At 45.3% G+C, this 24,872-nt stretch overlaps 1 protein-coding gene across 2 annotated transcripts; it reads right to left on the reverse strand.

The window, feature by feature from the left end:
- Nucleotides 1-9: 9 nt before the first annotated feature.
- Nucleotides 10-23,677, reverse strand: bmper (BMP binding endothelial regulator). 2 transcript variants are annotated; one of them, XM_036972392.1, is made up of 15 exons: nucleotides 22,397-23,677; nucleotides 21,057-21,142; nucleotides 11,697-11,793; nucleotides 9,850-9,932; nucleotides 8,176-8,266; nucleotides 7,960-8,042; nucleotides 5,778-5,877; nucleotides 5,503-5,612; nucleotides 5,250-5,384; nucleotides 4,931-5,035; nucleotides 2,837-2,882; nucleotides 2,242-2,604; nucleotides 1,786-2,122; nucleotides 1,383-1,513; nucleotides 10-1,228 (listed from the first exon to the last, which is right to left on the reverse strand). In XM_036972392.1, the coding sequence occupies exons 1-15, from the start codon at nucleotides 22,509-22,511 to the stop codon at nucleotides 1,047-1,049; spliced, it is 2,064 nt and encodes a 687-aa protein (XP_036828287.1). In that variant the 5' UTR covers nucleotides 22,512-23,677; the 3' UTR covers nucleotides 10-1,046. The 2 variants fall into 2 exon arrangements, with proteins under 2 accessions (XP_036828287.1, XP_021449352.2); XM_021593677.2 differs by having other exon boundaries at nucleotides 11,697-11,796.
- Between the last annotated feature and the right edge of the window lie 1,195 nt (nucleotides 23,678-24,872).

The raw sequence follows: 24,872 nt of genomic DNA on the forward strand, positions 1-24,872 counted from the left end.
AGTCAGCGATGAGTTTCATGGAAATTATATATTGCTGGTCTTAAATAATAACTTACAAGGTCAAGTGAAATGTACGTCTTGAGGAACACCTTCAGTTTGAGAATCAACACACAACAACCTGTACACTGAGCATTTAAAAATACAGTACGTTTCTTCCCTGCGATGATGCAACAACCGAGTCACATATGGGCATTTCTCTTCACACAAGACACAATTACACAAACACATAAATAGCTTTTTTCCCTTTAAATCATTTATAACAAAATTAAATTTATGATTCTGGCTCTTGCTACAACATATTTATTGATCGCTATATAAATTAACAATATCAACAACAATAATAATAATACAAAAAGCTATCTGTTTTTATGCACGTCTTGTTAGTTTACAGTATAAAATAATCTTATGCACGTGATACCTGGGGGTTGTTCAATATGTTCATCATAGAGCTTATCTCTTATGCTGGCAGGGTGAACATGCTTGTTTAAGATGCATTGGTTGGTTTCCTGATTTTGAATGTCTGTGTGCTGCAACAGAGTGAAACACTGAGGCCATATTGGCTCAACACAGAGCCAGCCCCACCCTTTTCCTGAAGGTCCATGACAGTCTGGATGAATGTCCCTTGAGTGTCCAGTAACTAAAGAAGCGTAGCCACAAAGGCTTTCCCAAAGGGTCTCTTCCTCTTTTAACTACAAGGGTGATGTTTCCCTCCAGATTCCTATCCCATTTGAATGACAACATGGGCGCCATCCTGTGGAAACACAAGGTAGTGCTGGACGAGTAAGAGCAGCCGACAGCGGAGTTCCAAACCCCAGTTTGTGATGGCCGGTATCTATCTCCCTCAGAGTGGATGAGGCCTCTACCTGACCCACCTGTCTTCTGAGAATCCCTTCAGTCCATCGTTGCCTGTCTGCAAATCCATTAATCACCCCACACTCACCCCAATGTCCCCCCCACTCCTCCCTTCCTCAGGTATGGACCCTGAGTGCTAGGAAGTGTTGGCTGTTTGGCCCTCTCTCAGCCCCCATTCCCCTGGGGCACTAGGGTCACCGGCCAGGGCAGGCTGTGGGCTTGATGCAGCGGCCCTGGAACAGCACCAGGTTGGCTGGGCAGTGGCAGCCGGCAACGCAGGGCTTGTGGCAGGGCCCGATCTCATTCCAGTTGTCACAGGTCTTGGTGCAGCCCGGGCCACAGGTGTCGTACACCGCTCCGTGTTTACACTGGGTGGCTGAGAAGATGGGAGTTGGTTAGAAATAACTGCAGATCGCCTAACATGAATGGATTTCAGAGATGCGTCGATCAATTCTATTGAGCAAATTGAATGTGGGGGGAGTCCCCTGTTCCATGAAGTTTAGTGATAGGCTGTGTGTGCTGTCACTCACCCATGCAGGCAGCCTCTGGCTTCCAGTAGAAGGGGGCTCCTTCCCTCTCACAGGCCCGACTGTAGGCGATGAAGGACTCACAGTAACAGTTCTTATGCACCGGACACTCACACATGTCTGTTACACAGGACCTAGAGAGAGACAGAGGGAGAAAGAGAGAGAGATAAGACATGTAGATACATGTTGAATTAAATTGAATGGACTGGATTAAATGTATTTCTATACTAAGAGGGTTCCATATTTAACACAACATTGGACATTTTATGCACATTGGAGACAAATATCACATTTGCTATATGAACAAAATGTCACAAGAGCATTTGGAAATGTTGCAGATTCTAGGACAAATCTCATTACAAATTAAGCTCCCCAACATTCCTGAGACACCCCAAGAACCACTGACCTAAAGAAGGAGGCAAAGTCCACCACCTGGTGACACTTCTGGAACTCCCAGGACTTGAGCTTCTGACACTCCCTGTGAGCACGGAACCTGACCTTTACACTGCCGGGACAGAGGTACGAGGTGGGCCTCCTGACGGGCTGGGCACAAACCTCGTTCCCCTCCACGCGCCACGACTCTGCAAACTCATCCACCACGAACTTGAAGAGGCCGTCGCTGCCCATGGTGTCATCCCGCTTGTGTCCATTGTAGTTCCCACAGAGGCCGCAGAGACGACCGCGCAGGTGAGGAGCAGCCACCACCTCCACAAAGCTGTCCCCGTCCCACGTGATCTCCAGACCTGAGGGAAGGGGAGGAGGGAGAAAGAAAGAGACAAGAGTTATGCTTCAAAAAGGAGCTAAAATGCACTTTAGCAGTGTCCTTTAGGTTCCAATGAAGTTAACATGAATCCTGTCTAACCTGCAATGGTGGTGAGTTTGAGCAGGTATCCATCCAGGTCGATGTGGACCCCAGGGCCATGGTAGGGCAGGGCGATGCGTGTGCCGTTCCTCCTCACCGTTAGGTGCTGGTGCAGACTGAGACTCAGCCCTCCTATCCTCAGCTCCACTGACTGGGTCCAGGAGTAGGAGCGGGTTCGCCTCGCATCGTTCCTCACCACAACCGTGAAGCCAGAGTCAGAGCCGGCGCTGTTTCCACCCCCGCCAGAGGGGGCGCCACCACAGTCTCGAGTTAGAACATACTGGCAGGTTCCTTGGAAGTTAAATGTGCGCCCGTCGAAGGTGTTGTAGTGGGGGTCGCCGAATACAGTGCACACGCCTGGCTCTGGAAGAAGTGATAGGAGGGAGAGAGAGAGGCGAGTGTGTTTAATTATGGGCATCAATTTGATCTAACTTGTATTCCTTTATTTTGCATGAGAAATCTGTGTTTAATACAACATAACTAAATGTATATTTGAGAGAAGATCAAGAAAGAAACAACCGCCACAAAACTGTCAAATGCAACCCACAAAGGTGTGTGAGGACTCAGCAGAGGAAGAGGGGAGTAACTTACTCACTTTCAGTGCAAACTGGGCAGCAGCCTGTCCTGTTCAGGATCTTATTCTAGAAGAGACAGACAGACTGTTAGATACACAGACAGAGAGAGATCAGCAGGCAGCCAGTCAGAGTGCAAGAGACAGACAGTCAACTGGACAGTTGGACACATTACACATTAATACCCACACACATAGACACAGACAGATAAAACCAGTCAAACGTGGACAGCCAGACAGTGAGACATTGATACAGACAATTTATACTCTCTGCCTGGTGTATGTGTGTGTTTGCAAGAGAGATGGTGGGGGGTACGTTTCAACCTCCATCAGAGGTGCACATTTGAGAACTCTATCCCCTTCAACCTCCACTTACCTTTGCCCCAGGGCTGTCCTCATCACTTACACCCCCCCCCCCCCCCCCCCCCCCCCCACACACAAACACACACACCCGGGTCCCACCTGACCCACATCACAGTGCACAAAGGGCTCTCCCTCTTTGAAGCTCTTTGAGAGAAGGAGAGATTGGCTTTCAGGATCTAAATATAGGGAAGCTCTTCTTTACTGTCACTCAAACTTCACCCAGACAAAGACCTGACTGGAGACTGTGTGTCTCCTATGGGACGGAGGGGCAGACACATGGGTGACCACACTGTGACCGTGTGACAAGTGAATGCTACATGACCACCAGGAAGGTATGATGAGTGGATGTTGTGATACTGTATGACAGGTGACCGCTATGTGACCAGATCTATATTGCAATTGACCGCTAGGTGACCGTGTCTCAGTTGGCTGTTATGTGACTATTACGACAGATGACCATGACTCAGTGACCAAGACACAAACACAGATGGCCGTTAGGGGATATACTACATGACTCCATAACAGGTGAACGCTGTGTGACCACTAGGAATCGATGACTAAGGCAGCCATATGTGATTAATTGTACTGTCTGACTAATGACCGTATGACAGTTCATTATACTACTAGTTGACCATGATCTGCTTCATAACCATACGGGCATGGTGTATATGTGATGGTGGTGGGATGCTAGCTTAAAAAAGAATGACAACGAGCCTTTAATGTCGACTATATGAACGTATGAAAGAACAGATGACCACTACATTACCGCGCAACAAGCAACCGCTATGTGACCATAACAGGTGACGCTAGGTAACCATTGTAACCGTGTGAACGCTGGTCACTGGCAGCATGAATAAGTAACTGATCATTTGGTCGCTGGAATGCATAGAATCTACTACATCACCCCAAGACAGGTGACCGCCCTGTGAACTGGGACTGTTACTCAGCCTAAAAAACTTGACAGCTGAAGCTATGGTTACTGTGGTAAGTTACCAGGGTCGTGCCTTGGCCCACCACACTGTTCTGGCCCAGGTGAATCGGTTTGACTCCTCCTTAACGCTCCACCGCAAAATCAGCTTCCAGTCAGCTGCCTACTGTGACACCAACACGTCACGCAAGTGGATTGAACATGTGGCGGTTAGTCACAGACAGTAACTCTGGACAGTAGACAGCCTCTGTCTGTCTCAGCGGGAGGGGGACCAGATGGATGGGGACGTGGTGAAGTGTGAAAGGGACTGTCTCATGTTGATGATTCAGGGAGAACAGAGGGACCCCAGGGCTATGTCCTATAGATATAGGCAGTGTTCATAACATAAGTGCATTTAAGTTGCAGATGGGAAATTGCTTAAAGCTGAAATCTGCATATGGTGAAACAGCGCCACTGTCCGCCCCAGAGCATTTGTTCTCGTTTTTATTTTGTTGATGAAACAGAGGAGAGGAGCATTCAGCATCGTGGTAAAAATGATTTGCGGTACATGCTCTGCTGTTCTATCATGGGTCCAATGAAGAAAAAAACAGGGGTTGTTGTTTGAAGTAACTTCTTTGTTGATGTAACATCGCAAACGAGTGTAGCAGTTTCACCAAGTACAGATTCCAGCTTTAAGATGATAGGTAAAGTGAGTGAGCATGATCATTTTTTTAAGCCTATTCTAATCAATGTTGTCATTCACATCAATTCATTGAAAAATTCCTGGAATGAAAAGGCGCAATACAAAGAGAGACAGTTTGTGATTGGGCCTTGAGCCTGTCATTCACCGAGGGGCAGCTGGTGATTGGCACACACTGCTTTGGCTGGCACTCGATGGCCCCCTTGACACAGGCACACAGGGTGCAGTTCACAGACGACCACATGTCTCCCTCCTAGAGCAGAGGAAGAAGCAGAGAGGGAACCAATCAACCATCACATCAATCAAACAAGTATTAATGGCTGTATAAATATGCATATACATGTCAGAATGAGGACAACTGCGGTGGATAAGTATCAGTGTTGAATGTTGAGGCAATGGTAAGGTTCTATTTTCCCAGTTGATATCAAGGATGCAGCATTAGGACTTGTTGTCCCAGACTGTCTCACCCGGTAGATCTTGTTCCTGGCCCGGCAGTACTTCACTTCCGCTACCTTCACAAAGGACAGACACGCCTCACAGCACTGGTCACCATGGCAACTGCCCGGCCGAGAGCAGCGCTTCCTACACACCACAGTGGAATTCTGAGAAGGTGGAGGGATACGAGGGAAGGAGAAGGGGTCAGTTATTGATGGTAACTTGGTGAAAATGGCACATACATTGAATAGAGTTCTGGGGCCTGGTTCTCTGGTCAGTTCTTACCTTGCAGGTACAGGTGGTGCAGTTGTCATGCTTGAAAGAGGTGCCGTCCTCATAGACCTCACTGTGGAACAGACAACTCCCCATCGACAGGTCAAACACTTTCCTCTGACCTGACGGAGAGAGAAAGAAAAAAAGATATGCTTGATGATAATTATTCTGACTTAAGATGTTTTAATGTGTGATGTTTTAATAATAATAATTCATGAAATATGAATATGTTCTCCAGACTTCTATCGGAGAGTCCTATGAGGTATTTGATGAGAGAGGGGTGTTACCGAGGCACTTGGGACAGCACTGTCCGGGCTGAGTGTGGCTCAGGTGGGCGGGGCATGAGAGGACAGGACACACATCCCTGACGCATAGGGTCCGCCCTCCCTGAAAGAACACAGCATATCATATCAAATCAAATCGTTATTTCTCACATGCGCCAAATACAACTGGTGCTTACTTACAAGCCCTTAACCAACAATGCAGTTTTAAGAAAATAGAGTTCAGAAAATATTTACTAAATAAACTAAAGTAAAAAAAAATACTCCAATGAAAGAAGAATAAGGAAGCTATATACAGTGCCTTGTGAAAGTATTCGGCCCCCTTGAGTTAATACTTTGTAGCGCCACCTTTTGCTGCGATTACAGCTGTAAGTCGCTTGGGGTATGTCTCTATCAGTTTTGCACATCGAGAGACTGACATTTTTTCCCATTCCTCCTAGCAAAACAGCTCAAGCTCAGTGAGGTTGGATGGAGAGCATTTGTGAACAGCAGTTTTCAGTTCTTTCCACAGATTCTCGATTGGATTCAGGTCTGGACTTTGACTTGGCCATTCTAACACCTGGATATGTTTATTTTTGAACCATTCCATTGTAGATTTTGCTTTATGTTTTGGATCATTGTTTTGTTGGAAGACAAATCTCCGTCCCAGTCTCAGGTCTTTTGCAGACTCCATCAGGTTTTCTTCCAGAATGGTCCTGTATTTGGCTCCATCCATCTTCCCATCAATTTGAACCATCTTCCCTGTCCCTGCTGAAGAAAAGCAGGCCCAAACCATGATGCTGCCACCACCATGTTTGACAGTGGGGATGGTGTGTTCATGGTGATGAGCTGTGTTGCTTTTACGCCAAACATAACGTTTTGCATTGTTGACAAAAAGTTCAATTTTGGTTTAATCTGACCAGAGCACCTTCTTCCACATGTTTGGTGTGTCTCCCAGGTGGCTTGTGGCAAACTTTAAACAACACTTTTTATGGATATCTTTAAGAAATGGCTTTCTTCTTGCCACTCTTCCATAAAGGCCAGATTTGTGCAATATACGACTGATTGTTGTCCTATGGACAGAGTCTCCCACCTCAGCTGTAGATCTCTGCAGTTCATCCAGAGTGATCATGGGCCTCTTGGCTGCATCTCTGATCAGTCTTCTCCTTGTATGAGCTGAAAGTTTAGAGGGACGGACAGGTCTTGGTAGATTTGCAGTGGTCTGATACTCCTTCCATTTCAATATTATCGCTTGCACAGTGCTCCTTGGGATGTTTAAAGCTTGGGAAATCTTTTTGTATCCAAATCCGGCTTTAAACTTCTTCACAACAGTATCTCGGACCTGCCTGGTGTGTTCCTTGTTCTTCATGATGCTCTCTACGCTTTTAACGGACCTCTGAGACTATCACAGTGCAGGTGCATTTATACGGAGACTTGATTACACACATGTGGATTGTATTTATCATCATTAGTCATTTAGGTCAACATTGGATCATTCAGAGATCCTCACTGAACTTCTGGAGAGAGTTTGCTGCACTGAAAGTAAAGGGGCTGAATAATTTTGCACGCCCAATTTTTCAGTTTTTGATTTGTTAAAAAAGTTTGAAATATCCAATAAATGTCGTTCCACTTCATGATTGTGTCCCACTTGTTGTTGATTCTTCACAAAAAAATACAGTTTTATATCTTTATGTTTGAAGCCTGAAATGTGGCAAAAGGTCGCAAAGTTCAAGGGGGCCGAATACTTTCGCAAGGCACCGTACATAGTCGTTAGAACAACGCTGCATTAATCTTCTCTTATGCATTACTCAACTTATCTCCAGTTAATGACCATTTCCCTTACACAATATCATTTTTACCTTTGTCTGCACCTGTGAAACCCGGATTGCTACCTTTAACAGCTCACAAACACAACTACTCTAGATGCCAGACGGTTTTCACAGTTCCCCCTGGCCTTGTAGCAGTGTGCCCTCATTAACGGCTGGTACAGGACACAGTGTACACTAGTCCCACTGAGGCGTTAATGTGTTTATAGACTCACCTCACAATGTGTTTACTCACTCACCTCCCCTGTTTGTTTACTAAGGGGAGGGGGAGCGTGACCACTGTGAGTCCCCTGAGAGCCAAGACAAACTCATTTGGACCACAGAGAGCCAGTTACTGTACTGTGGGGACTGGAGACATGCATGTCTATACAGTGTATACTCACAGTGCAGGTGCATTTAATACAGGGTTTTCCCTCAGGGTGAAACTCTTCCCGCTCTTTGTACAGACGGCCCTCCAAGATACAGCCTGGAACAGAAGAGACACACAGGTTAGCTTTATTATCGATGTATTCCTTTTTTTCACACACACACACACACACACACACACACACACTGGACTCTACCCACACACTCACTCACTCACTCACTCACTCACTCACTCGGGCACGTTGGACAGCACTTCTTGGGGTGAATCTTGGGGTTCCTGCAGTGGACGACACATTGTGCTTCCGCTTCAGTTACGACACCTTCCTGTCAAAACCAGGAAGCAATTAAAACAGCGATTTATTTATTATTGTTCGAGCAAATTTCCTACGACATATTCCCAGCAGCATCCCTGTCCAGTCCTAGGCTACGTACATCAGTGACTATTCTGCTGCATACCTCTCATTCCTGTATTAGACAAACTCGTCTCTCGGTTGCTTAGCTGTTTGAATCCTGTTTCAGTTATGTAAGGCATGTACTACGTAAGCAGGATATTAGATAGGGACAAACCATTAGATAGGAACATTCCATTCTGCATCTCACACATGCAACTATTCTACACACTGGGACACCCCTGATCACTCACTGGAAATGTACCTGAAAAAATATCCTGAATCAACAACATATTCCATGAGAACCACAAACTGAAGCTCAGAAACACACACGCACACACCTCCCTTGTTGGGCAGATCTCAGTAGTCTGCCATGTGTTTAGTTCAATAGAAGTGACATGTATTATACATACCCAAGGATTGTTAGAAGTAGGAGTGTTAGAACTAGGGACCTCAACACATTGTTTGTGTGTGAGGTCTGGATACTGGTTAGACCCCCCCTCCCTTTCCCTCCGAGTGGGTATCTTGGGGATGGAGTAAATGAGTGGTGTGTGGAGCTCAGCTTTTTTCGCACACCACCCTTCAACACGCAGACTAACACATAGCCTAGTTTGACTGGACCTCCCCAATGCTGGAGCTGACACTCCCTCACACAGCTGTGTCCACTGCCATTTTATTTTGTTTTATTTTTTACATGTAACCTTTATTTAACTAGGCAAGTCAGTTAAGAACAAATTCTTAATATATATTTACAATGACGGCCATTGACTTACAGTGTTCAGATCTGTGCGTGTGTTTTGTGTTTTAAGTGGTATTGTGGGACCCTGTGAGTGTGTGGTGTGTATACAGTAAGTGAGGTTGGGTGTACATGTGGTTTGAGTGTGTTTTGAGGAGACGTGTGGGGTTAGTCTTGTGAGGTCGACACTGGGTTGGGGAGGCTTGGAACCAGATGGGTGGACTGTACTGCCAAGTTCACCTGGCTCCTCTCCCAAAGATATTGAGACATATATCATCCTCCTTTATCTTTCTATCCCTCTCCTTCACTCGCTCTCTCTCAGCCCCCCCAACTTCATCTGCCTTTCTTTCTCTTTATGTCTCTTCTTCCTCCAACCCCTTGGCTATCTGTCCACTGTCTCATTTTTTCTCTCCCTCACCTCTCGTTCCCTCCCCAACTCTGTGTCTCTGTCTGCGTCATTCAGCCTCCCACTCTAAATGTATGTCTATCTTTCCCTAGATCCTCACTTATCTTTCTCCATTTCTTTATTAATCTCTCTCTCCCTTTCCACAAGTATCTCTTTCACTCACTCCCCCTCTGTCCGTTTGCCTCTTTTCCACTCACTCCCTTCTTTCAATCTCTCTCTCTTTCCCTCTCCCTGTCTGCCTCTGGCTTAGTACTCCCTCTTTCCTTCTCTCCGTCATTTACTTTACATTCCCTCTACTTACTTTTCTCATCATCATCTCTCTCTCTATGTCTTTCACCCTCCCTTTCTCTCTTTCATTTCTCTTTGTGACACTCACCTGACAGCGGCGAGAGATGCAGGGCTTGATGGAGCTGGTCCAGGAGACAGAACTATTATAGGACTCTCCATCTAGCTGACAACCTAGAGAGTGAGAGGGGAAGGATAGAGAGAGAGAGTGAGAGAGAGGGGGGATAGAGAGAAAGAGACAGAGAGAGGGAGAGTGAGAGAAAGTTAGCACTCCAAACCTGGATGTGAATGTTTACTAGTTCGTGGAAACTAAAAGTCTACAGGGAGCACTAAATGGACCACATGTGTGAACATAGAGCTGTTTGCCTCTCCAGACCATACGTGTTGAGACAGATTTAACACAGGGTTATGAATCCACTGTATGCGATGCCTGGAGGGAGTCTGTCTGCCACCACCGTCAGAGCCAGCTGGCTATAGTGCCCCTTATGGCTTGGGAAGACCTTTCTTTGATTGTCATGATTTGGCATAGTGATGGTGAGGTTTAGTAGTCTCGACACTGTCAGTTATGTGCAATTCAGACACTTGAGACAGGCAGACAGACAGACAGGCATGCACACACTCTGACAACCCTAATCCATTACATAGATGTATCAAGATACCAGAACATGTTGTTGTGAAGTGTCCAGGTCCATTCCAAGGGCATGATAAAAACACTGTGTGAAATGGGCCTGAGATCCACTATGAGCAATCACAATGCTCCAGATACACCACCCACAGTCAATAAGGGACTAAATTAATAAGATCTTCAATTTCAACAGATATAGGGTTGTCTGGTTATGGAAACACAGCAAAACCATTCCTATGATAAAACCACTGCATTAAGTACTTGAACAGTGGGAGGTTTTTGTGCTGACACGAGCAAGTTCCTGTTCTAAATGTAGACATGGTCATGAATAAAACCCAAAGTCAACCACAATGGAGGAACAATAGGCACTAATACCGTTCACCATGACAACATGGGGCTTTCCATGGTCGACTTAAGCGAGCTCCACCTCTTTTCATTTGAATTAACTCTAGTCTCGTATAATCTTGACCGCAAACAAAGGACCGCGCCCCAGACCATGAGGTGGTCAATGCTGTGGACCGTGTCCAAGGTGACCCCAACACTACGCGACCCCTGTGTGTTTTGATTGGTTAGTGAATGAGTGCGGTCCTAGTCTGGGAGGCTGAGAGGCGCAGCGGCTCGTAAACTAGGTTTATTTCTGTGCCCCGTAAACCCAACGCTGAACCCCAACGGGTCCCAACCCGTCCCAGAGAGGAGAAGTCCACCACTGCAGCTGTGTGTGTGTGTGTGTGTGTGTGTATATGAGAGAGAGAGAGATGCTGGCAAACAGTGTGAGAAAGAATAGGTCTGAAGACTTAAATACGATTCGCTGTACGCCTGTCACATGTTTGTGGGTGTATGTGAGCAGAAGCCTGGAAAATAATAGCTATATGTGTTTGTGTATGTAGCAATTTACCCTCAAGCAGAATCTTCAATTGGTCTGATACAGTACACATACATACACACGCATAGTAACTATTGTGCTGTGGGAAGAAAAACTATTCCTCATTCCTCCACAAGGAGGCAGTAGTGGTTAAATAAGTAGGATGACCAGTGCAGCTGGACTGACTGTCTTCTACTGTGGGACTCAAGCTGTCACGTCACCCTCACTCCTACAGGTAGCATCAATGACCGTCAAACAACATCACTGCAATGCTGCAGCAAGGTCTATACATCAACACTAAAGAGATTCAGAGATAGACCTAACTCCCTCCACGAGACAAAGTTCCAAGTCTATTGGTCTCGCTGAGACTACAGAACAGTACATGCATCCCCTAACCTTCGACCTCATGTTTTCATGGTGATGAGAGTAGTAGAGTGTGTGTGCTGCTCACCTTTGCATCTCTCACAGCAGGCTCCCGTCTGTTTGACAACCAGAGCACAGTCCTCAGACACCAGGGGACACTTCTCCTGTTTACAGTCTGCCTTCTCCTTCTGATGGAGAGGGGGAGGGTGGGAGGGGGGGTAGAGAGATAGAGATTGAAAGAAAGAGGGGGGAGGAGAGAGAAAGAAAGAGGGGGGAGGTGAGAAAGAGGGGGGAGAGAGAGAGGAAGAGAGAGACGGAGGGATAGAGGGAGAAGATGCTTTTTGATTGCCATCAGTGTATTCACATTATAAAGTCTCCTACACATTCTTTGTCGACACACTCCCCTTTTACAGGCTAAAATGAACTCTGGTTACATGTACTTTATGCAGATGTTCTCTTTCTCTCTTCTCAATTTATATACAACCCCACTTTATATACTCTATACTTTATTATCACTTTGCCACTAGCTTTATACACTCCCTTTATATAGTCCCCATTTACTCAGTGCAACCTAACTGGACTGTATAATGAGTCAACTTCAAAGTTGGACCGTGGCCCATATAACTGAAATAAAACTGGGCGGTTTTATTTACAGAGAGCCTTCACTGGTTCTCTAACCACGCTGGTTTGGGTGATGCCATCAGTGAAGGCGAGAGAAGGGTGGAGAGAGGCGAAGGCACATGGGATCCATACATAGTCTCTGTAAAGCGCTCCCCAAACCACTGGTCTAAATCATAGAGATTTTCAAAGCACTTTCAACAGCCAGTTCAAGACAAATATGTCTGAGAGTGAGATATATGATGCCAGATAGATAGAGGGATGGATTTTGAGAGAGAAAGAAAGAGAGAGATGGATTTTTAGAGAGAGAGAGAGAAATAGAGAGAGATAAAGAAATAGAAAGAGTGGAGAGTTATGCGTCTTCTGACGACCACAGTAGTTTTTGATGTTATTTATTTCACCTTTATTTAACCAGGTAGGCTAGTTGAGAACAAGTTCTCATTTGCAACTGTGACCTGGCCAAGATAAAGCAAAGCAGTGTGACACAGACAACAACACAGAGTTACACATGGAGAAAAAATAGACAAGCCAATAACACAATAAACAAGTCAATGACACAGTAGAAAAAATAAAGTCTATATACAGTGTGTGCAAAAGGCATGAGGAGGTAGGCAATAAATAGGCCATAGGAGTGAATAATTACAATTTAGTGGATTAACACTGGAGTGATAAATTAGCAGATTGATGATGTGCAAGTAGAGACACTGGTGTGCAAAAGAGCAGAAAAGTAAATAAAATAAAAAACAATATGGGGATGAGGTAGGTATATTGGGTGGGCTATTTACAGATGCACTATGTACAGCTGCAGTGATCGGTTAGCTGCTCAGATAGTCGATGTTTAAAGTTGGTGAGGGAAATAAAAGTCTCCAACTTCAGCAATTTTTGCAATTAGTTCCAGTCACAGGCAGCAGAGAACTGGGAGTAAAGGCGGCCAAATGAGGTGTTGGCTTTGGGGATGATCAGTGAGATATACCTGCTAGAACGTGTGCTACGGGTGGGTGTTGTTATCGTGACCAGTGAACTGAAATAAGGCGGAGCTTTACCTAGCTTATAGATGACCTGGAGCCTGTGGGTCTGGCGACGAATATGTAGCGAGGGCCAGCCGACTAGAGCATACAGGTCGCAGTGGTGGGTGGTATAAGGTGATTTGGTAACAAAACGGATGGCACTGTGATAGACTGCATCCAGTTTGCTGAGTAGAGTGTTGGAAGCTGTTTTGTAGATGACATCGCCAAGGTCGAGGATCGGTTGGATAGTCAGTTTTACTAGGGTAAGTTTGGCGGCGTGAGTGAAGGAGGCTTTGTTGCGAAATAGAAAGCCGATTCTAGATATGATTTTGGATTGGAGATGTTTAATATGAGTCTGGAAGGAGAGTTTACAGTCTAGCCAGACACCTAGGTATACATATTCTAGGTCGGAACCGTCCAGGGTGGTGATGCTAGTCGGGTGGGCGGGTGCTGGCAGCGAACGGTTGAAAAGCATGCATTTGGTTTTACTAGCGTTTAAGAGCAGTTGGAGGCCACGGAAGGAGTGTTGTATGGCATTGAAGCTCATTTGGAGGTTAGATAGCACAGTGTCCAAGGAAGGGCCAGAAGTATACAGAATGGTGTCGTCTGCGTAGAGGTGGATCAGAGAATCGCCAGCAGCAAGAGTGACATCATTGATATATAAAGAGAAAAGAGTCGGTGCGAGAATTGTACCCTGTGGTACCCCCATAGAGACTGCCAGAGGTCCGGACAACATTCCCTCCGACTTGACACACTGAACTCTATCTGCAAAGTAGTTGGTGAACCAGGCGAGGCAGTCATTAGAAAAACCAGGGCTATTGAGTCTGCCGAATAAGAATACGGTGATTGACAGAGTCGAAAGCCTTGGCCAGGTCGATGAAGACGCCTGCACAGGACTGTATTTTATTGATGGCGGTTATGATATCGTTTAGTACCTTGAGCGTGGCTGAGGTGCGCCCGTGACCGGCTCGGAAGCCGAAATGCACAGCGGAGAAGGTATGGTGGGATTCGAAATGGTCAGTGATCTGTTTATTAACTTGGCTTTCGAAGACTTTTGATAGGCAGGGCAGGATGTATATAGGTCTGTAACAGTTTGGGTCTAGGGTGTCACCCCCTTTGAAGAGGGGGATGACCGCGGCAGCTTTCCGATCTTTAGGGATCTCGGACGATACGAAAGAGAGGTTGAACAGGCTGGTAATAGGGGTTGCAACAATGGCGGTGGATAGTTTTAAAAATAGAGGGTCCAGATAGTCTAGCCCAGCTGATATGTACGGGTCCAGGTTTTGCAGCTCTTTCAGAACATCAGCTGTCTGAATTTGGGTGAAGGAGAAGCTGGGAGGCTTGGGCGAGTAGCTGCGGGGGAGGTGGAGCTGTTGGCCGGGGTTGGAGTAGCCAGGAGGAAGGCATGGCCAGCCGTTGAGAAATGCGATTATCATGGATTTATGACCGTGTTACCTAGCCTCAGTGCAGTGGGAAGCTGGGAGGAGGTGCTCTTGTTCTCCATGGACTTTACAGTGTCCCAAAACTTTTTGGAGTTAGAGCTACATGATGCAAATTTCTGCTTGAAGAAGCTAGCCTTTGCTTTCCTGACTGACTGAGTGTATTGGTTCCTGACTTCCCTGAACAGTTGCATATCGTGGGGACTATTCGATGCTATTGCAGTCCGCCACAGGATATTTTTGTGCTGGTCAAGGGCAGTCAGGTCTGGAGTGAACCAAGGGCTATATCTGTTTTTAGTTTTGCATTTTTTGAACGGGGCATGCTTATCTAAGATGGTGAGGAAATTACTTTTAAAGAATGACCAGGCATCCTCGACCGACGGGATGAGGTCAATATCCTTCCAGGATACCCGGCCCAGGTTGATTAGAAAGGCCTGCTCACAGAAGTGTTTTAGGGAGCGTTTGACAGTGATGAGGGGTGGTCGTTTGACCGCAGACCCATAGCGGATACAGGCAATGAGGCAGTGATCGCTGAGATCCTGATTGAAAACAGTGGAGGTGTATTTGGAGGGCAAGTTGGTCAGGATAATGTCTATGAGGGTGCCCATGTTTACGGATTTAGGGTTGTACCTGGTGGGTTCCTTGATGTTTTGTGTGAGATTGAGGGCATCTAGCTTAGAATGTAGGACTGCCGGGGTGTTAAGCATATCCCAGTTTAGGTCACCTAACAGAACGATCTCTGAAGCTAGATGGGGGGCGATCAATTCACAAATGGTGTCCAGGGCACAGCTGGGAGAGGAGAGGGGTCGATAGCAGGCGGCAACAGTGAGATACTTATTTCTGGAGAGGTTGATTTTTTAAATTAGAAGTTCAAACTGCTTGGGTATAGACCTGGAAAGTATGACAGAACTTTGCAGGCTATCTCTGCAGTAGATTGCAACTCCTCCCCCTTTGGCAGTTCTATCTTGACGGAAAATGTTGTAGCTGGGTATGGAAATCTCAGAATTGTTGGTGGCCTTCCTAAGCCAGGATTCAGACACGGCAAGGACATAAGGGTGGGCGGAGTGTGCTAAAGCAGTGAGTAAAACAAACTTAGGGAGGAGGCTTCTGATGTTGACACGCATGAAATCAAGGTTTTTTCGATCACAGGAGTCAACAAATGAGGGTGCATGGGACACGCAGGGCCTGGGTTTACCTCCACATCACCCGAGGAACAGAGGAGGAGTAGGATGAGGTTACGGCTAAAAGGCTATCAAAACTAGAGCGTTGGGGACAAAGAATAAAAGGAGCAGATTTCTGGGCGTGGTAGAATAGATTCAGGGCATAATGTACAGACAGGGGTATGGTGGGGTGCGGGTACAGCGGAGGTAAGCCCAGGCACTGAGTGATGATAAGAGAGGTTGTATCTCTGGATAAGCTGGTTATAATGGGTGAGATCACCGCATGTGTGAGAGGTGGGACAAAGGAGGTATCAGAGGTATAATGAGTGGAACTAGGGGCTCCATTGTAAACTAAAACAATTATAACTAACCTAAACAACAGTATACAAGGCATTTTGACATATGAGAGAGACATACAGCGAGGCATAAAGTAATCACAGTTGTTGATTTGGAGAGCTAACTAAGACAACAAAGGGTGAGACAACAACAGCTAATCAGCTAAAACAGGTAAAATGGCGATGAATGGGCAGAGAGGGTCGGTTAACTACACACAAAGCCTGAGTTCGCGGCTAGGGCCGACAGATTAAAAAAGAAAATAATAATAATAAATAAATGAAAATAAAATAAAAAATAAAAAGAGTACCATGATTGATGGACAGTCCAGCGGGCAACAGCTATGTAGCCAAGTGATCATAGGGTCCAGGGGGCAGCAATCGATGGAACAGGGAAGCCGCGGAGTAGTCGCTACCACACAAGCTAGCGGGGGAACCAACGTTTAAAGTTAGTAGCCCGGGCTAATAGGAGTGTCTGCTCCGACGTCCGGCGGAGGCCGGTTGAAGGCACAGTGGATGGAGTATTCGTCGGCAGAGGTGGTGCAGTGGTGCAGTGGTGGTGCAGCGGGGCGCCGTGTCGACTAAGGATCCAGGCCAGATGGCGAAAGAGGTATTGTAGTTGTAGTAATCTAGTTTTCTATCCGGGAGATGCACCTGGCTCACGGCTAACTGGTGCTAGCTTCGGGGCAGGGGCAGTGGTGATCCGGTGCCAAGGTCCAGAGCTTATGGCAAGGATCCGGTGGAGTAGTGGGTTCTAGCCATGTTTGGGTGGAGTCCGGGTGAACAACTGAGTAGGCCGGGAGGTGGGCCTCAGGGATAGTTTCGGTACTGGGTAACTTGGTGGGTGCTAGCTAGCTGTGAAGATCAGGAGAATGGTCCAGGGATTACGGCAGGAATCCGGCGTTGTAGTGGAGAGACAGTCCGTTACTGGTAGGCTGGCGAGTATTATCCAAGCTAAAAAAAAGGGCTGGTACATGTGCAGAAGGTAAAGGCCGCTAGCAGTGGCTAACAATGACTAAATAGCTTGTAGCTAATTAGCTGGTTAGTTTCTGATGGCTAGGTGGTTCTTGCTATAAGGTCTAAATTTTTTAAATAATAGCGGTTCCGCATCACATTGGGTGAGGCAGGTTACCGGAAGATATAATTGAACTAAAATGGAGAAGAGATTGAAAATAAAATTGAAATATATACAAAAAAGACGAAAAAATACAAAAGTACACGAAAGGACGAACAAAACATGTCTGCACTGCTACGCCATCTTGGAATATCTAGTAGTGTCATAGAGGTCACGTATTTGTCCTTGAATCTTTATGTCTCTCCACACCTGTGCTTTCCCAGTTGGGCTTTGGAGCCATTCCACTCGGCAGCCATTAACACTAAGTGGTGTGAAAAGGTTTGACTTCTCTCAACAAAGATTAGGGGTCAAATCAGGTCACCACGCCTCATAAACACTCAACATACCATGCACTTTCTGAGGCTTCTTACTGGTCTACTGGTCTACTGGTGGTATGTCGTGGCTTCTAATAGGCCAACGGGTGGTCTGGGGATTGTTATTGGACTACTGCTAGTCTCTTGTAATAACTAGATAAATATTTGACCTGAGGGGTAATAACATGTTGATAGGTTAATGTGACCATCTAAAAAGATATATGTAGAGTATGTAAGATGCATTGATCCCTGACGTGATGGTCATGTACTGTGGAAAGATGATCACTAGATGGCGACAGCACAGTCAGTTTCACTATCTCCATTTGCCAACTTCAGATAATCAAAATGTGTTCAGTCAAACCATGGTCTATGGATAATTTCTCTCTCCCTCCCTCCTAATCTCTCTCCCAGTCTTTTCCACTATCACTCTCTCTCTCAGTCTGACCTCAGAGGGCATGTCAAAACAAGCTGACAGGCTCGCCAGCCACCGTGCCGTCGGTCTTTCATGGAAGGATGGAGAGATCACTAAAAGGCTTTTCAGAGAAGCACTCAAATCAAAGGCCTATATAAAGCTGGACTCCTTGCCCTCGTGACCCTTCACCTCCCTCCAAAACAAACAGGTCGCGACCCCACAGGAGCAGCAGTTGTGGCTTAAAACTGAATGAAAAAAAGATAAGGGCAACAATATATACATTTCACTGAGAAGTCAGTAGGCCTATTCCTGCACCAGTGGTAGAAAGTGAATGGTGCTGAATGAACTGAATGTAACTTTTGGCTCCGATAGGTAGGCTAGCTACATTACTTTTCTTTGAATTCAGATGGCTGTTGTCCTATCCTTCTTTATGTCCTGGCAGGTAGCCTAGCAGTTAGAATATCTGATCCGATAAGGTGAAAATCTGTCGATGCGCCCTTGAGCAAGGCACTTAACCCTATTTAATTCAGGGGCGTCGTACTATAGTGGAGACTGCTGAGGGGAGGACAGATGAATTTGTATACCATTCCACTGATTCAGCTCCAGCCATTAACACAAGCCCATCCTCCCCAATTAAGGTACCACCAACCTCCTGTGCCGTACTACTATGGCTGTCCCTGTAAAACAACATATTTTACTGCACCTATCTTGTGTGTGACTATAAAACATATATACAGTACCAGTCAAAATTTTGGACACACCTACTCATTCCAGGGTTTTTCATTATTTTTACTATTTTCTACATTGTAGAATAATAGTGAAGACATCAAAACTATGAAATACCACATATGGAATCATGTAGTAACCAAAAAAAAGTGTTAAACAATTTTAGATTCTTCAAAGTAGATACCCTTTGCTTTGATGACACCTTTGCACACTGTTGGCATTCTCTCAACCAGCTTCATGAGGTAGTCACCTGGAATGCATTTCAATTAACAGGTGTGTCCAAACTTTTGACTGGTACTGTATTTTTGTTATTTAACCTTTATTTAATAAGGCAAGTCAATTGAGAACAAATTCTTATTTTACAATGACAGCCTACCCCGGCCAAACCCTCTCCTAACCCGGGCGACCCTGGGCCAATTGTGCGCCGCGTTACGGGACTCCCGATCACGGACGGTTGTGATACAGCCTGGATATATATACATATTTTTTGTTGTCTCTACCCCTCTATTAGAAGTATCCTGGAAGGTCCAATAGCAAAGCTGCTCTGGCGATTCTCTAACACCACCTTTGCTCTATAGACCACTGGGAAAACTGAGGGGGATGGAGAAAGAGAGCGGAAAATAAAGGAGGATTGTGTCTTCTTTGAGTCTTCTATACTACACTCTTAGAAAAAAAGGGTTCCAAAATGGTTCTTCAGCTGTCCCCATAGGATAACCCTTTTTGGTTCCAGATAAAACCCTTTTGGGTTCCACGTAGAATCCTCTGTAGAAAGGGTTCTGCATAGAACACAAAGGGGTTCTACCTGCAACCAAAAATGGTTCTACCTGCAACCAAAAAGGGTTCTTCAAAGGTTCTCCTATGAGGACAGCTGAAGAACCCATTAAGGTTCTAGATAACAACTTTTTTCTAAGAATGTAGAGATATCAACACTGACAACGCCAGTGGCAGAGGTAAAGACTGTAAAGGTACACGGTGAGTATTGATCTCCATGTTTGTGGAGCGGTTGGAACAGGAAAGGACCTTTGGCTTCCCAAATGTTTGCAGATCACTGGTCAGCCCACTGAGCTCATCAATCACTGCTACTGAGAAAGAGGAGAGGGGGCAAAAAGCGAGGGAGAGTAGTAGATAGCAGGTTAACGAGAGCTGCCTCCTGCCTCCTGGCTGCCTGTATATTATGTTTAGCGAGCGGGAGGCAGATTCCTGCGTCTTGTGAGATGGCTGGCGAAAAGAATGGCTTCTCTGTGTGCCTCAGTTTCCGCCAGTGAAGGGCCATTAACAAATACTCCGCCGCAACTGGGAGCCTGTGATTGACACTAGAGCCCTGACAGCTCACCCCCCACCCTTTAAAATCCGCCAACCCCCCCTAAAAGACAGCATGGCGACACAAGTGTCTTTCAGGCTGGCCTCCCTCCCCTGTGAGGCACTCTGGGGCCAGTGACATGACGGACGGGCCAAGATGAAAGGCTAGCCGTGGCCCTCTGATGACTGATAGCATTCAGCAGGGCTCCTAGTGATGGAAGCCTGATAAGGAGGTGAGCAGAGGGAGACATATCAAAGAGACTATCAGAGCAGCTACAGACAGCCGAGGCAGCACGGCCACAGTAGCGTGCACAGTGCACACATAAATAGCATTCTAGATAACACTGTTTCTCTGTTTCACATAGGGCAAATACCCTGCAAGTCAAACACAACATTTGTAGAAACTTCCTCACCACATGACACTTTTAAAGAGGGAATAAAAAGACAGGTGAGGGAGAGCATTATTGAATCTGGCTGCTGGTGACAGAAAAGCCTCTTACTTGCATTCTCAACCGTAAAACAATGACCTTCAAAGCAAGGAGAGACAGAGGTCAAAGAGCAAATGTTCCAGGAAAGACACCTCCTTTCACATGTGTAACGTTAGCCTCGATTTAACAGGAAGTCGTGGCAAAGTCAGCATAAAGACAATGAGGTCTTTAAACAAACAATTCCATTTTGTTTAAAAGCCAGTGTGGGCTTAGAAGGGAAATAATTACATAGCTAGCCTACTGCTCTTATTTAAACATTACTCATCATTCTTTGTGATTAATAGAAAAAACAGTACAGGCCTATTTGCCCACTTAGGCCTACAACTCGGCTATAGACTATACATAATTAGGTCACAATATGAATATTAAAGTTATTCAGTCAAGCGCAGAGGGAAGAATTACGCACAACAATTGCGTTTTTTTCCTCCTCAGTGGAACCTACGTGCCAAAAACCAATAGGGAAGCTCAATGTCAACTAACAATTACCTGCCCTAACACCATTTGAAAGTTATTTAGCAAGAATTGGGATTTGTTCTCACCAGACAGACGCAGGTGATGCACGGGTTGTCCGTTATGTTGGGTATGTGGAGCACCTCTCCTTCGTTCTCGCAGCTGGCTTCTGTACCTGTGAAGGGCGCGAGGAGAGAGGCAATAAATTCGCGCATAAGAGAAGTTACGTCATGGACAGACTCGCCATATTCCAAATGTGCTTTTTCTTCAGGCCTACCACGAATTGTACCCGCTATGCGATAACGTATATTTTGTAGACGTTAGAATAAGTAGGCCCAATAGTCTGAGTTTTATCGACAAGTTCATATTTCTAATTTATTTGGATTATATAGGCTATAGCCTATAACTTTTTCTAAATTACGAAATATTCGATCAGTTTACCTCAGAATATTTTTGTCAGAGTGATTTAAATTTAGTTGAGATATAACATTTTTAGTTGAGCAGGGTAGTTAGTGGCAGCCAGGGAAAGTGTTGGGGGGGGGGGGGGGGGGGGGGGGGATTTGGTGACAAAGTGATTTCTGTGAGAATTACAGGAGCAGGGCAATTGCCCCGACAGTAGCGTACCCTACAACCTTCACGTGTAATTAAACCAGCACAACTTTAAGTGATTGTGGGGAAACCCAACACTTTAGCCTAAATCCAATGAGGCTTTTCTTATTTTATAAAGCAGAGATGAATGAATAGCCCTATAAATGTTGTTTACTCTTCATCCATCTCTTGCAGCCGAGCACAGTGACAGGGGGCATTTGTCTTTTTACAACCAGACAACTTTCCTCTTCCACGAAAACGGTGCGTTCAACCCAGGCCCTGCAGGGAAAACAATAGACAGATGACATACCGCATATTTCGAATACCAAGTAGCGACACGGCATGGGAATTTAATGGTAGCCTACTCAGCTGATACCGATACGCAGGTTTTTCTTTCCCCTGAAATAAATGATTATGTTTGCACAATAAGCCGCCAGGTGACTTGGATACTGACCTCGACAGCGCGACCCAACTCGAGTTTCCTAAACAACAGTAGATGGGCAAATTATACTGGTGAGCCAATGCTCCTGTCATGAGGTTTCAAACGAGCCCGTGGCACCAGTTACCCGACAGAGCATATTTTTTTTCACTCAACTTTTAACGTCAATCCAATTACATTTGTTGTTGATTTAACGTTGATTTCAAGTTAGTTGACAATTCAACCAAATGTAAATCAAAACTAGCGTTAGACATTGAGCTGACGTCTGTGAAGAGTGGGAAGTAACGGGAACAGTGCATAGACTACCTCTAGGCCTATAGGCTAGCTTTTGGGCTTTTTTCTTGTTTTTGTCAATTGCTTGACATGTTTTGAAACCAAATAGGCCAAGTCAATGTATCTTACCTGTAATTAAAGGCGAGGAGGACTGTGGCATTTGGAACAGTAAAAACACGAATAAAAAGCTGCAGGTGAACTTAATAGAAAGTTCCAAGGCGCTCGAGCAGCAATACAACATCATCCTAAAATTGGTCCAGTAAAAAAAAAGAAGGAAAACGTAAAAAAAGGAAATGATATGCTAGAATATACATATATATAAATATTTAAATCCCCATGGGTTGGTGTGCGAATGAAAACCCTAGAATATATGGGACTCCAGCATAATTGCCCCCATTCAGGCTACTATAGCGTTCTTCAGTTGGTTTTGTTCCAGACCATAACCTTCAGTTTGTCAAAATGCTAAACGACATCCCGTGTCCTCCGGCATCCGACTATCGACATGACACGTGAAAATTACAATGACAATGCGGTGCGGACAGCCAGGCGACAGTCCTCATGTCGCGTCAAGGAGCGCTCGTGTTCCCAAAACAAGTGCAGGGTTTAGAAAAAGTTTCCAAATAAAGTGAAAATACAAATTTCATAAAATATTAAAATAAAACAGATGCGTATAATAAAAAAGACAAATAAAAGTATTTGGAAATAAATTCCCCAAATAGCCTAAATATATACTCGTAATTAAATGTCTTCAAAAATCCTCATGTTTGGAAATATCAAAAATATACAGATGCTGTCAAGTGCTAAAAGAAACCGGTTGAGTTTGGAATTGTAGGTCCGTTTTGCGCCGAGATGCTGTCCAACTGTCTCAGGTTTAGTAGCGGGCTTTAGGTTAGGCTACACGAGCCGGCACTGGTCTCTCTCACTCGCGAGAAGCGAACCACCTCCAGCCCAAAGTTATAGTAAACTGCTCCTACTGAGGCGCACGGCGTTGCCAGCGTAATAGAAACCCTTCTACTCCAGTTAAACATCCCCGCAGGGGATGAACCTCCTCCAAACAAAACGAGAACGGCCCCTCAATGTTTCAATTGTTGCCGGGGGTTTAATAATCCGAGTGATTTGAAGTACAATCTTGCCCGCTGCTCCCGGCTGGCTGCAGCTCTGGTAATGAAACACTCGGTACAATACCGCGCTGTGAGAGAACCACCTACTTCAATCAGATCTCGAGGCTGGATCTCGTTTCACTACAAACAAGCCTGGATACACAACATGCGATTCACCTGTCTTTACTGTTAATCTCTGCTGCGCTCTCTCAACACGGTCACGCTGCAAAACAGTGTGAAACGCAGAATGGAACAACGAAAATTCACTAATTCAGGCCACTTTGTATCAAGGTGGGGTTTCTGCGCCCCTCGAGCTGCCCGTGGACCAAGCGTCATCCCACAATTGTTGATCTCCCCCCACCCGCATTGATGGGGCGCACCACAATGTCTGTCTGTTCAGTATCATATATTTTACATTTCCAGTCATATCCTCAATGCAACACTTATTTGATAAATTATGCATTTTCTTTGTTTGACCCCACTTCAAAGGTCTGATGTCAATTCAGTATATATGATCTATAACATTTCAATAGCCTATAATAAGGGCACATATCTAGTTTAGGCGACATTAACCAGCTTGCATGACATGAAGTGTCTGTTACTGTTGTTTGAGACAGATTTAGAAATCTACACCTTTTAAAACAGTTTGTCACTCTTAAAATTGTGCTTCTGAAGAACCTCAAATGGGAAGGAAAAGCATTTCTTCAAAGAACCAATTATGACCCAACCCTGTATTTACAGCATTTAACTGTCAAGGAACAATGTTTTCTTTGATCTAATTATATTGCTCTTGTTACTTCGCATTGTAAACATGCCACGAGTGACGAGTAAATTTAGCGAATGGTGTGTCTGTGTGATAGAGAGAAAGAGTGTGTGTCACTGTCTTTGTGTCGACAGTGTGTGTGCATTCAGCAGTACAGATTAACGTTGTGTTGATATTGAACGCAAGATGGCGCCAAAGAGCACCCCTTTGAAGTAGAGGTGTCTATTCCCAAATTCTCCGCAAGATTACTACAGATGCTGAGTTGAAACAGTTATTTATTTAACTGTGCCATAAATGACCCTCTTCCACTCCAAAACGACATAGGCCTATTGCGCTGTCGTATTCCTTAGTATGGTCCTTTGTAGCTCAGTTGGAAGCGCATGGTGCTTGTAATGCTAGGGTAGTGGGTTTGAATCACGGGACAACTCATAAGTACGTGTTGGATAAAAGCGTAAGCTAAATGGCATATATTATTATATTATAGAGCAGGGAGGGATGGGCAACTTTCATGGAGTCGGGGGACACAAAAAAACGGAACTCGTCACATGAGGGTCCGCAGCAGCTCCCCTCGTCACAGTGAATATATATATATATATATTGTTTAAAAGTACATTTCCTGTAATTCTGCACATTTTGCCATGGGGTGTAAAGAAAAGTTCAGTTTTAAAACAAGTTTGCTGCAATTCTACCCATTTTACAATAGCTGGAGGCAAATCTTTGTCGTTTTTAATATTAGAACTGA

The sequence above is a fragment of the Oncorhynchus mykiss genome, chromosome 3, assembly GCF_013265735.2.
Source record: "Oncorhynchus mykiss isolate Arlee chromosome 3, USDA_OmykA_1.1, whole genome shotgun sequence".
In the NCBI taxonomy this organism is placed as follows: Eukaryota; Metazoa; Chordata; class Actinopteri; order Salmoniformes; family Salmonidae; genus Oncorhynchus; species Oncorhynchus mykiss.

Coding starts and splice junctions, on each gene's coding strand:
- bmper (XM_021593677.2), bottom strand. CDS start 22,511: ATGATGTTGTATTGCTGCTCGAGCGCCTTGGAACTTTCTATTAAGTTC. Junction 21,143..22,396: donor CTCCTCGCCTTTAATTACAG/GTAAGATACATT, acceptor CGCCCTTCACAG/GTACAGAAGCCAGCTGCGAG. Junction 11,797..21,056: donor GCATCACCTGCGTCTGTCTG/GTGAGAACAAAT, acceptor CCTCTCCATCAG/AAGGAGAAGGCAGACTGTAA.